This window comes from Stylophora pistillata, chromosome 9 (genome assembly GCF_964205215.1).
Source record: "Stylophora pistillata chromosome 9, jaStyPist1.2, whole genome shotgun sequence".
NCBI classification, from domain to species: Eukaryota; Metazoa; Cnidaria; class Anthozoa; order Scleractinia; family Pocilloporidae; genus Stylophora; species Stylophora pistillata.
The window spans coordinates 19,614,346-19,627,190 of record NC_142527.1 but is presented as its reverse complement, the minus strand read 5'-3'; the positions used below and the strand labels follow the sequence as shown (position 1 = coordinate 19,627,190).

Here is a 12,845-nt window from a genome sequence, read left to right as displayed (position 1 = left end):
CTTTGTTCATTTGGAGAGACGGTAAAGAAAGCCAACTCTTTTGTAGCACAATCAACCCACGAAGAGACCTTTACTTCTTCTGCGCGTTTTGCGACTCTGTTGTCAACAGTGTCTAAAAATTACGAACTCTGTATATCTGTTCGAAGTATATTTTTTGAGCAGGATTAAAGAGGGCAATCCTAAGCGGGCAAGGTCATCAGGGCCCATCTTGCCCACTCGGGTAGCCAGTCAGAACACAGGATTCGCTATAATTTTCTACGGGCGCTGCCAGCGATATACGTAATAACTTTATATATTCTAATCGAAAGCGTTTCATAACCAGTGTATACCAGGCGTGGTAGTTTTCAACGAGGCCCAAGGCCTACCTGTTAAAGAATTCCACGAAAGCGTTTTCGAAGTTTTAGTTAGAAAAACCATCGCCAGAAAAAGGAGCGAGATATTGTGCGCGGCCTTAGGTATCAGTTCGCTTATCCAACACTTTTGACTCTGTAGAACTTATTCATTTTCGTTAACAGAGTATTTCAGTAACGGTTTGTCGGGATTAACTGTTTGACTACAATGGCAAGTTTGTGTAGCACTGTCAAATTTAGTCATAAGTTACTTACCAAGCAACTTTTTTTAATCCTTGACACAGTTTTTTCCAAACATTAAAAGTGTAAAAAATTCACACCATTTTGTTGCGCGCACAACACGCGCGCCACGGTGCATTTCAATCGAAGTATTTCGTCGACTGAACTTTTTAAAAAGCGAGTCGTCTCATTTCAAAACTGAAATAGGGAAAGTTTTCGTCTTGTATATCAGCTACCACACTAGAGTCTTGTTGGGCAAATGAAAATAAATGAGCACGCGCTGAAAATGTTGTTGAATGCTTCGAGCGTTGAGTTTTAAAGAAAAAAAGCGTATGTTGTGTCCTTGAAGTGCGTTTGTTTGTTTCTTTTTTTTTCTAAAGTGTTTGAGCCATAAACTGAGCAAGTCAGAATAGAAGAGAAAGAAAATGGTCGTAACAACCTAAACTTTGAAGTCAGCGCCACCCTTTGTTTAGTGGCAATCGATCACCTTTCCCTACGCTCGACCCAATTTTTGTCTTCAAATCTCTTGAGCTACATTGATGCCTCCAGCGAAAAAAATTATCTTTTCAACTCGACATTAGCCGAGCGCGCTTTAAACCATCCGATGACAAGGTCTCGATTAAAAACAAACAATAGCGCCATTGTGTTGAAACGAATCAAACCATAACAATGGGAAAAGTGTAAGAGGGGAAACTTGCTATTAAACTGTGGCGTAACGAGCCTTTGATCAGTCTACGATTAACATTGTTCTGAGAACATCTACATTTTGTGTGGTAACTTTTCGGTCTTAAAAGTTGAAAACTGGTTTTACCCCAGGGTGCACACCGCCGGTAAGTGGACGGAGGCTTGGGTACGAGGGTAACCGTTTGTTTATTCGTTATGGAACATTGCATATCGTAATGCGTATTAGTTGTTTGGTCAATAAACACGAATCGGTATGGTGGTAATCTGTCATGGATATCGTCTGGAGCTGCCGCTCGTTTAAATCAAAGTAAGTACCCATGTTGTGAGTTTGCCTGTTGCTTCCACCCAAGAAACCTGGGATCTGGGTTTTTCTTAATGTAATTTGAGCCAAATTAATGTCAAGTTTCAGATTTGCATATTTGGGATGAGCTCATGATGCAAATGTTGTATACTGATCGTACTTTTGAAACATCTGCTGAACGAAAAGTACTTTGTTACATTATCGATATATCCCGGATAAAACTGGTGTGTTAGAATTCGATGGAAACATGTATACGTAAATACATTTCTTGGTCAATTCGGGAGACTAGCGTCATCAAAGTCAAAGTACAGCTCCGCGTTTGGTTCTCAGCGGTGGACACTTAAAAGAGAAACAGCGAAACGATGAGCTTTCTATGATCGCGTCGAAACTTGCCGTAACTGTGTGGAATCTTTGGCCTTGATTATTGATTTTTTTAACTCTAGCTTCAAGCAAATCAAAGGGTACAGGTGTAGTGCTTGCATGTCTTGGCATTTTGTGACATGTTTTTATCGATAGATTAAATCCTTTATGACCAAAGTGGTTCAGTTGAGTTACTTTGTACAATTACCGTACCCTAAGGAAAACATTGCAAAAGCTGGCGATGAAATGCGAATGAAAGATATAATAAGTACGGGACATTAGCAACTTGAAGGTCAGGTAAATGAACATTATGTGCCATCGCTAATTGAGCCAAATAATACGTTGGGCAATTTACATAGATCGCTTTTGTTCGTTTACAAATACATTTTATCTTCATTTCAATTGCTGCGGGTCACTTGTACAGTCATGCAGACGTACGAAATCAACCCATTTACTCCGAATCACTATGTCTGCATGTATATCTTGGATTTGGTAAAATAGGCGTTATCGGAGCTTTGACTTGTTAGCTTCGTAGTTCAATGATGTAGTCGTGCTGTTTGTTTGTTATGGTTGAAAGAGCAAGTTGATCTTGTCGACTTTTCCGTTACCTTGGCAAACTTCTTTGTTTTGAGACGCGGGTAGTAGCAACCTGTGATGAGAAGATAAAAACAATGGTAGATTAGGCTTTTTAGCCAACCGGCCCACATGCATCTTGGCAACGGAATTTACCAAATAAACATGTCATCCAATGAATAAATTATTAAGTTTTCTTTCAAGAAAGTTTTTCAAGGTTCGTAGATTCCAGGCTTGAATCAAGCTGACGCTGTACAAATAGAAAAGAAAATAAACTTAAACTGACTGACAGTAGTGTTGGTTTTTAGTTCCTCAGTTAAGTAACTTAATTCTATTTAACAAATACATTCTACATTGCCTTTGATCAGTAACAGATAAAAACATGACGTCAAAATGTGGTAGGAACAAAATCGTGACACACGGAAAATCAATAGTTTCTAAACTGAATGTTTCAGGTCCAAGAAAAGTTGTAATGGCAGCGTAAGACGGATGTTGATATTTTTTTATCAAATGAGATAACCACCACTTCATTTTGCTTATTTGTCGTAAACATATTTAATTCAAAGCCCTTGCGCTTTCACCAACCCACCATGGATTGTACAAACGAAACATTTATACCTATTCTCTTGTCCTATTTTAGATTCCGTACATAATTCATTATGGCCAAAGTGGAATAGAAATTGAAACTTCACGCATTGTATGATGGGAAGTTGCACCAGCTCACCCGAGGTAGTCGTCATCTCTAACGAGACAGACCCACCGGAGAAGTCAGTAAAGTCTGGTCAAAATGACAAACAGGACGATGGGTATGTATGTACTTAAGTTCTTATCAGTTAGTAGCGAAAAATTTCGAATTATTTGAGGGTAAAATATTGGGGGAAGCCCATGCGCCCCCTTCCCCACTCTCCTTCGCTACTGTTGGGAAAGAATTAATTCTCACACCGGTTTGTGGGTGTGGTGTAGACAGGTGCCTAGAGTTGACTTTGGCTTGGTTGCCAAGTTGACTTCTTTACTGATTGCTCATGGCAAGTACCCTCCAAAACTATCGACAGAGTGTTTTCAGGATTTTAATTTGCGATGATATCCACGTCTTTATGTACCCTTTCTTAAGTTATTAAATGGCCTTCCCTTCGTAACGTCTTGCAGTGTCGTGACAAACTGAACCCCACTCGCGCAAACACTTAACCTTCCCAACCACTTTCATTTTGCCCTTATCACCCATCCTGCACCCAGTTTCGGTCATCTCATGTTAAATGATTCTATCTACCTTTTTTCAGGATCCTTATCAAAGCCAACACGCCATGTGAGTTTGTCTTGTTTAGTCTGCTCTATTACTACATTAGCCTGTTAGATTATTAAATTATTTACAGATAATCCTCCCCTCTTATTACCGGTGGTGGCGTTCATTCGTACGTCTCATTTTTCTTCCTTCCTATTTAGGGCGTAACCTTGGTTATGAAGTCTACAAAGGACTAATGGGAGAGGAATTATTTAAAAAGAAGGTTGAGGATTTCGAGAAGGTAAATTTTTGTTACTCATCTTGAAAGAGATAGGAATCTGATCCCATAAAACCTTTAATGCGGTATTCACTTGTAAATGTTTAATACCAAGAACTACCATTCTGCTCCTTTCCTGCTAGATTTATTTGCCCGATAGAAAACTGTTCTACAACACTTCGCACAACAAATTAAAAAACTTAATCTTGCAGGTTTTTCTTTTTTTTTTTTTTTTTCCCTTAGCCTTTTCCCCCGCCTGGACTTTTCGCTCAAGGTAGAATTGCATATGATACTACCAAACTCAAGTTACTATTTGGTGCGAAAGTTTTAGTCAAGGGACAACGAGCAACTCATTCAGTAGGAGTTGGATCTGAGGGGATAGCGACGATTGTCTCTAATCCACAATTTCCAGCGTGTGAGTTTTTTACTCCTGGAGCTTCGTACCCAGTCTGTCTCCGCCACTCTACTATCAAGTCCGTGGATGACGTACTGATTGACTTTTGCGGCGGTGCGTTAAGGTTTGCCGGAAGTGACGAAATGGACAGTCCATGCGATCTCATTATGGGGACTGGACCGACAACACCATTGTGGAGTTCTCAGGCCATATTTGATGCAGCAAGAGCCAATATTACAAAGGATTTGAAAACTTATTTGCTTCTCGGGCCTGATCAGTAAGTGGAAGAATTCTGAAATTTTTAATTTACACTTTTTCATAAGGGTGTTTACACTATGTTTGTTTCCCTCAGGTTACACGCACAGGTTCGTATTTCCTACTAACCTGAGGATAGGTATTAACCTCCATTGTAGAATTGTGACATTAAGACTCCACTTCGAAATTTTTATTCACTGGAATTTTTTTTCATTTTCATCAGCGAAAACGACATTGGAATTCTTTATTTTCCCTTTGTTGTGTTATCTTTGCAGTCTCAAAGCCAACATTGGAGGTCTGCGCCAAAAGCCTGAATCCTTTTACGACCAGCGGTATTACACAGAAGTGATTTTCGACTTCAAAACGTTTGATGAAGTGAAGCGTTACGTTAGATTCCGGCTGCTGCCCGCTGATGGGCGACCAGAAACAGGCTTGTTGTCTGAGGAAGTCCAGTGGCACCCATGGTGAGTTGGGCAAGTCAAAGCTTACTGATGTAGTGATAAATTTTTTAGTAACACGATTTTGAGACACCGAAATGTTTGAAACCGTCGTTTCGACATGCAATATGCACCACCTGGTAGGTTAAATGACATGATGTTTAATAGCCGATCTCTCATCTCACGTGAACTATATCTAATGACGTTGGTGCATATTGCATGCTATTTCCATACACGACCTTCTGCTTTCTTTTAAATGACAGCATAAAAGAAACAGTCGGTTGAAAACCACAAATTAGTTTTATAATAACAGCAGTGTTATCTACTTTCCCATCAGGGGCGGATGTAACATAGCATGACAAGATTGCTATGGATGAAGGTTAAAATAACCCAAGGGAGTTGAGCAGGCACGCAAGATGAGGCACCCTGCAATATTGTACACTTGCATTGTGCGTTCTTATCGATATTTTCTCCGAAGTGACGATTAATTCAATTTGGTAATATTCTTTTATACCACAACAAGCAATTCAAAAGTTTATGGTGCGAAAAAACTCCTTCTCTCATCAATATTTGGGGTAACCATTCAGTTGGCAAAAAGACTCATTCAGTGTATTTCCAGCAAATGGAGAAAACTAAATTAAAAACAGGATTTAAATTTTTTTAATTGTACCCGGAATTAACAAACACTAGTACAAAAAGTCCATTGGATATTTGATTTACCTACAGGATAAATGAAAGGTCACCCGATGAGACACTGCCAATGGACTACCTAAAGCGTGAGTACAGAAAGAGAATTTCCAAGGGACCACTGGACTATAAACTACAGCTGCAATTCCATGAACCGAAGGAAGATGATCCCCCAACGATCCTTCAAGTTGGGAGAGAATGGGACGAGGAATCACATCCATGGCTTGATGTGGCTGACATCAAAATGACTTCGCTGTTGTCTCCGATGGCAACGGAACGCCTGAAATATATTTATAAAAACCTTCCAGCTTCAATTGGTATTTTGCCGGCCGTGTCTGTTGACGATCCGAATGTTGTTGTCCAGATCCGTAACGAAGTATATGTCTGGTCTCAGAAACTTCGCGAAAACAGGTCAAACAAGCTCGTCCCAGAGCACATGACGTCCTATCTTATCCGCGTGGAAACTGGAAGCCATTCTGGAGCAGGAACAGACGCTTCCATTTCTATTACATTGACAGGTAAACTACCTAAGTTCTTAAATGATTTGGTTTGATCGGTAAGCCACAGATGGCGTCAATATATCATTTAAAAACAAGCTCTTTTCTAACGCTCGTGTACCAGCTCACAAGCTGCATTAAGCTCCTGCCGCTCAGGAATGTATCTAGGGTGGACTTAAGGAAAAAGCGCGCTTTTAATTTACCTGTGGTCCGTACGAACAGGTGCCGTGATAGTTTTATCTTTCTTCATTTACGCACGCTTTGTATAAGCTGACTATGTTACCTAATTTTTTATATTTTAAAAGTATGTTACCATTTCTTATATATTTCTTAAAATTGTAACTGAATACGTAATTCAACCTTTGGTTGCAATGTTTTTCAAATAAATAAACTATCTAAACTATTTAACAGATTTTTCGTTGTTATCCAGGCACTAAAGGAAAGACAGATTTTATTAAGTTGGACAACTGGGGCAATGACTTCGAGAGAGGAGACGTTGATGAATATTCCGTAGAGGCAATAGATGTTGGCGAAGTTCTAATGGTGCATCTTCATAACGACCGAGGTGGATGGTGGTACAAGAATCCTGATTGGTTCGTTAACAAGATCGCGGTGATAAGTTCCACTCAGGATGATCCATTTGAGTTTCCATGTTATCGCTGGGTGCTATCAGATTTGGTGGTATTTGAAGGGAGAGGTATGATGTTATATTTATAATATTTTCCTATCTGCAAGAGAAACCCTCTGAACACCACTCATCAGCCATTCGTTAAAATCATGAGTAAGTTCAATTGAATCTTTTTTATAACTCTTCCTAGTTGTCGTAATCAGTTGTATGTCCCACTCCAAATGTCCCACTCAATCATCATCTTTATTGTTCCCAGCCATGACTCGAATGCTTCTCCAGGTCGTCTCCGTCTGTTACCCCCCTCTGCTACCCCCATCTGCTACCCCCATCTGCTGCCCCCATTTGTTACCCCCATCTGCTACCCCCATCTGCTACCCCCATCTGCTACCCCCATCTGCTACCCCCATCTGCTACCCCCATCTGCTACCCCCATCTGCTACCCCCATCTGCTACCCCCATCTGCTACCCCCATCTGCTACCCCCGTCTGTTACCCCCATCTGCTACCCCCATCTGCTACCCCCATCTGCTACCCCCATCTGCTACCCCCGTATGCTACCCCATCTGCTACCCCCATCTGTTACCCCCATCTGTTACCCCCATCTGTTACCCCGATCTGCTACCCCCATCCGCTACCCCCATCTTTTCTTCGCTTTACCTGTGTGTCATGTCTAAGACAGTTCAGTTGAGTTACACGTCTTTTCCCTCAATGCAGGTTCTCTAAAATATAACATAACAAGATAGATAGTTTAATCTCAAAAGCATTTGCAGCCCAAGGGCTGAATTACACATTTTTAAAATCCAAGAAATTTAAAATTCAAAAACCTAATTACACATCTTATTATACCAGCAGTTTACAATATTATAACATAATAATAAATTAAATAAAATATATTAGCTATAAATGTAAATTAATTAAAATAAATGTAAATTAATTAAAAGTATCTACATTATCATCATCATCATTATTATTACTATCATTATCACGCGTGCCGTAACAAAAGTGAAGGATATCGGATCGATAAAAATCTAGCCATTAAACTACTTTGCCATAGCAAATATAAAAGTGTTCATCGTTCTGGAAGTGCGAAGGCGTGGCATATTAAATTGGCGCTTATTTTTGAAGTTATAGCTGGGTTTATGTATGGTTTTCACCTCAATCAAAATTCCTAATCATGATAACCAAAGCGTTATCCGTTGTCACACTTCTAACCTTATTCCTGTCTGACATGGATGACCCTAACGAAGTTTAGCCAACACAGCAAACAGAGAATTTATTTGTCGTTAAAAAGCCTCGGGCTCAAGTCGGGTTTTGATCTAATAAATAAAAAATCATTACCTTGCCTGTACAAAGATACAAACTATGCATTTTTTTTAATATAACAAAAGCTCACTTTTACATCTTCTCCATTTATCCTCATTTCTATATCATTATGAATTATGTCAATCGAATACTTGAATTATTGTTTGGTAAGTAAATAAATTTCAACCTTTTTTTTTCCATGCACTGTTTACAGCTTCTCTTCCATTCCAAGAGCTGCCAGATGTCGTAAAACATCAGAGAATTTTCGAATTAAAAAATCGCCAGGAACATTATAAATGGGGAAATGAAGAGGTGTATCATGGTCTTCCTGGTTACCTCCACGCAGCGACACATGCTGATATTCCAAGAGATTCGCAGTTCTCTGATGAGGCTAGGAGCACCATAAAGGAAGACATTAAGAAAGCGATTTTAAAACTGGGTCTCGGTCATTTGATGACACTCCTCGACAGCTGGGACAATTTCGATGATTTTGAAAAGATCCTTCAGAACCTTAATCGTGTTCGGCTGAAGATTGTCGAAGATGACCGATGGATGACCGACGAGGTGTTTGGGTCATTGTTCTTGAACGGCGTAAATCCGAACATGATCCAGCGCTGTGAGGAGTTTCCAAGTAATTTCCATGTCGCTGAAGAAATGGTGAAGAGCTGTATGGATCGAGGCAAGACTCTTGAAGAGGAAATGAAGGTATGTTTAATCATGAAAAGCTTAGTGTAAAGTGCGCGTCTAAACAACCTGCTTCGCAGGATATTATTATAAAAAGGAACTATCTTGACAAAACGATGTTGCAGTAGAAGATATAAAGAAAATATTCGACTCTCTGAAAGATGATGGCCCGTGTCACGTTAAAATTTTTAAAATTGGCAATGCCGAAGGATTCCTGTCTTGACAATGAGAAAAAGATGTCTAGTGCAGAAATATGATATTTATTTATGTAACTCATAAGGGGAACATATATGTCAATTAAACTACGTTTTTCAATAGGCAGGTCACGTGTACATAGTAGATTACAAGGTGCTTGAGGGCATTCCAACTAGAGAGGGCACTTACTTGGCACAACCCTTGGGTCTGTTTTATGTCAACACTTCAGGCGACCTGGTTCCCATTGCCATTCAGTTTCTACAGCAACCAAGCGACACCAACCCAATATGGACTCCAAGTGATTCACAATATGATTGGCTGCTGGCGAAGATGTGGTTGCGTCATGCTGACACTCTAGTGCAGCAGGTATTTTTTAAGAGATCATGGTATTTTATTAATTGACCCTTTTAATACACTAGGCTGTACTTGATAAAAGGCTAGCGAAGGAGAGACAGCTCAAAAAGCAGGGACGATGACGATACTTAGAATTGGAACTCATGGCCCAGTAGACATATTCATTTTATTGTCATCATTTGATCACGTTTGTCCCCCTTCAGTTCAGCAGGCCTAGAATTGCTACTCTACTATGCGTCTATCCTGGTAAATTATTGTTGAAAGGCCTCTTTGCCATGAAAAAAACTTTTTAAGACACATTATAAAAGCATCTAAACATGTTGACACGCTGATTTTGTACTCCTTTCAGGGTTGTAAATTATTTGCTCTAGACGATATAAGTACACCTTTCTTTAATCCTCTGCAGGTAAATACTCATCTACTCGAAACCCACCTTGTGATGGAACCATTTGCTGTGGCGGTGTGGCGTCAACTTCCCTCGATTCACCCCGTTTTTCAACTCCTTTTTCCACACCTTCGCAGTGTGATGGCAATTAACAATTTCCTTAGAACTGGCTTTGTAGCTGAGAACAAAAGAGCCCAAGAGATACTTAAGAAAGGTTTCAAGGCTTTCAAGTTTGGTATGCTTTCGCTCCCCGACACGTTAAAAGAGAGGGGTGTTGATGATCCGGAAAAATTACCGAAGTTTTATTTCAGGTGATTGCTAATAAATGAACCTCAGAATCGTTTCTGAATTAAAACATTAATGAGCTACTTCTTGAATTTTTGTTGATGTCGTGAATATTTACTGCTTAAGAATAACTTAGGCTTTGCTAAGTAAACTAGTCACCTACGCCAAATTGGAAAAGAGTTCCAATGGGTGAAACATAAACGGTGATCTTTTATTCCACTAAATTTTTTTGAAAAGGAATATTACAAGAGAAATAATTTAATCGTCATTATCAATGTTGATGTCATTGTCAAAACCCTAGTTGCCCGAATGAAATAACCAGTTTTCCGTTTTTAGGGACGATGCCCTCCGTTTATGGTCAGCCATTACAACTTTCGTCAAAGAGGTCATCATCCTTTACTATACGTCAGATGATGATGTTTCCAAGGACAGCGAGCTTCAAGCTTGGATTAAAGATGCTCATGACAACGGTTTTCAAGAGGGGGAGGGAGGCGACGACCACGGATGTCCAAACAGCCTTGAAACACGTGAACAACTTATCCACGTGCTAACATGCTTGGTGTTCACGTGCTCGTGTCAGCATGCCGCAGTCAACTTTGGTCTTTTGGATGTGGCGGGTTTTGTTCCCATTTCTCCCTCGGTGATGCGTCAACCGCCTCCAACGAAGAAAAACGAGACAACTCTGAAGTCCATCATGGACGCACTACCGAGCAAGTCTGAGGCTGCTCAGCAAGTAGCGCTGGGTTACGTCTTCACGCAATTTGCAGAGGATGAGGTAAGTTTCAAACAATCTGAGGTTCGAAGCCGCACAGTTGACTCAAAAAATATCTTATCGGCATTTGAGAACTTGAGAAATTCCGTTTGGAGAGGTTCGGGTTTGAGACACTTTACTTTTACAACGGCTCTCTTTCCACACTGGAGAAATAAAAAGATACCGGCGAACTGTCAGGGAAGTCTGATGAAATGCTTGTGGGTAACTTGCAGTGGACTGGCATCCCATTCAAGGGGGAGAACCATTAATCCTCCAAGTTGCACCATGCAACACAGACTAAGAAAAGCTCCACCTTCCGCCTTTCGGCCTGATTATTGACTAACCTTTATCTCTTTGTTAGAGAACTTCGTTACAGGCTTCCTCACTATCTCGAAGGAAACGAGTTTTTCCCAATCTTTTTTTTTGAAATTTTCTCGAAGAAACTAGTTTTACAGCTTGTTTGTTGCATCTCCTTTTCACTGATTTGAAACTGAATTTATTTTTCAATAAAGACAGCCTCGAAAAGAAACCCTGAAGATAACTGTTATTTAGCTAAAGAAGTTGTATTATGTAACACAACCCTTGTCATTTTTTCCATCATCAACAGCTGTGTTCTGCCAATAACTTTTCCCTGTATTCGAGATCAGGGGAAAGAAAAAAAAAACGATTGTCTTTGCTTGAGTAAATTTACTTGCAGTTTTTTATCACAACCTCCGTTTTCTTCCTCCCATAGCGTTATATAGGCGACATGACACACAGCCTTTTGACTGGGGACGAGGAAGATGCTGCCATGACTCGCTTCCAGGTCGCTCTGCAAGAGATCTCTGATTCGATCAAGGCCCGCAATGAAGCATTGGAATTGCCATACATCTTTCTCTTACCCGAGAGAGTTCCCAATAGTATTGGTGTCTGAAGCTTTGCTGGATCAAATATAAAAATTATCAATTTGTCTCAAAAACTTGTCGCTGTTACGTTCACGAGTTAGTTGTGCGGTGTATATGGCTTTTAACATAGGCGTCCATAGCGTATATATTTATATCGCATTTCTTCATTGTTGTTGTTGTTGTTGTTGTTGATTTTTAAATCTTAAACCTCTTGTCGCAACAGCTCTCGAGATTTGTTTATAATTTTGACCAATGCATAGCTAGTTACACCTATCCTGATCTCGGTGTGGGATCGTTGCCTTCAGTAAATGATTATCCCCCCTTTCAGTGAAGTATGCCTTATTTTTCTTTGAAAGTTAACATATTTATTACATTATTTATACTGATGGCAATTAAACACCATTTTTTGTATTTTATTTTTGCCTGACTTGGTGACAAGTTCTATTTTTATAAAAGCTTTTAAACTCAAGTCCTGATCATAAAATTGTTTCTTTTAATTACAGTGCGTTTACTATTTATTGCGTGACATATGCGCGGAGATTTCATGGAAATTAGCTTTCTTTGTATGTTCGATCCATTCTAGTTTATTTCTATATGCTTTTAACTCAATTCCTGATATTTGCTTGTTTGTTTGTTTTGTTTGTTTTTTAATTACAACACCATTTTTAGGCGAATATCTATTGCTAGCTGAGGGTCTTAGTGTGGTGATGGCTTTTAAGGCTAACAGTTAAATTTTGTCCATCTTAAGGTCAGGGTTAACCCAAAATGCCCAAAACAATACGTGACCTTATTTCACAACTCACGGTCAAAATGTGTCAATTTTTACGCCGAATGGCTTATTTTTTTGGCCGCTTTTCAGCTAACGGTCAACTCCATTGAGACCCTTCTAACTGTAATCCTTAGTTTGTTCACACTGTTCTAATATTAATGTTGTGAGGTCCTTGCTTGCCCAATATTGCCACATAGACAAGCTCGGCTGTGCTATCTGCAAGAAGTAATTTTTATTTCGAACGTCAAGTACGTGAGAGTGAATCAATAGTGAATTAAGAACGGTTAGAAGAAGAATTATGCAACGGAACAATAACATAAATTTCCAATCGGAAGTTCTGTCGATCCTTTGCAATT

At 39.6% G+C, this 12,845-nt stretch overlaps 1 protein-coding gene across 2 annotated transcripts; it reads left to right on the top strand.

Moving 5' to 3' along the window:
* The first annotated feature begins 1,433 nt into the window (after window positions 1-1,433).
* LOC111338704 (allene oxide synthase-lipoxygenase protein) lies at window positions 1,434-12,136 on the top strand. 2 transcript variants are annotated; one of them, XM_022945218.2, is made up of 13 exons: window positions 1,434-1,560; window positions 3,128-3,293; window positions 3,765-3,790; window positions 3,928-4,007; window positions 4,227-4,654; window positions 4,908-5,096; window positions 5,796-6,274; window positions 6,684-6,950; window positions 8,397-8,887; window positions 9,185-9,427; window positions 9,822-10,111; window positions 10,422-10,860; window positions 11,570-12,136. In XM_022945218.2, exons 2-13 carry the CDS (start codon window positions 3,187-3,189, stop codon window positions 11,747-11,749), a joined length of 3,219 nt encoding a protein of 1,072 aa, XP_022800953.2. In that variant the 5' UTR covers window positions 1,434-1,560; window positions 3,128-3,186; the 3' UTR covers window positions 11,750-12,136. The 2 variants fall into 2 exon arrangements, with proteins under 2 accessions (XP_022800953.2, XP_022800954.2); XM_022945219.2 differs by lacking the exon at window positions 1,434-1,560 and adding an exon at window positions 1,690-2,211.
* Window positions 12,137-12,845: the final 709 nt, after the last annotated feature.

Bases quoted from the DNA above. Each gene is read 5' to 3' on its own strand.
- LOC111338704 (XM_022945218.2), top strand. From the start codon at position 3,187: ATGATGGGAAGTTGCACCAGCTCACCCGAGGTAGTCGTCATCTCTAAC. The intron at 10,112-10,421 runs GTGATTGCTAAT...TTCCGTTTTTAG, and splicing joins TTACCGAAGTTTTATTTCAG to GGACGATGCCCTCCGTTTAT. The intron at 10,861-11,569 runs GTAAGTTTCAAA...TTCCTCCCATAG, and splicing joins CGCAATTTGCAGAGGATGAG to CGTTATATAGGCGACATGAC.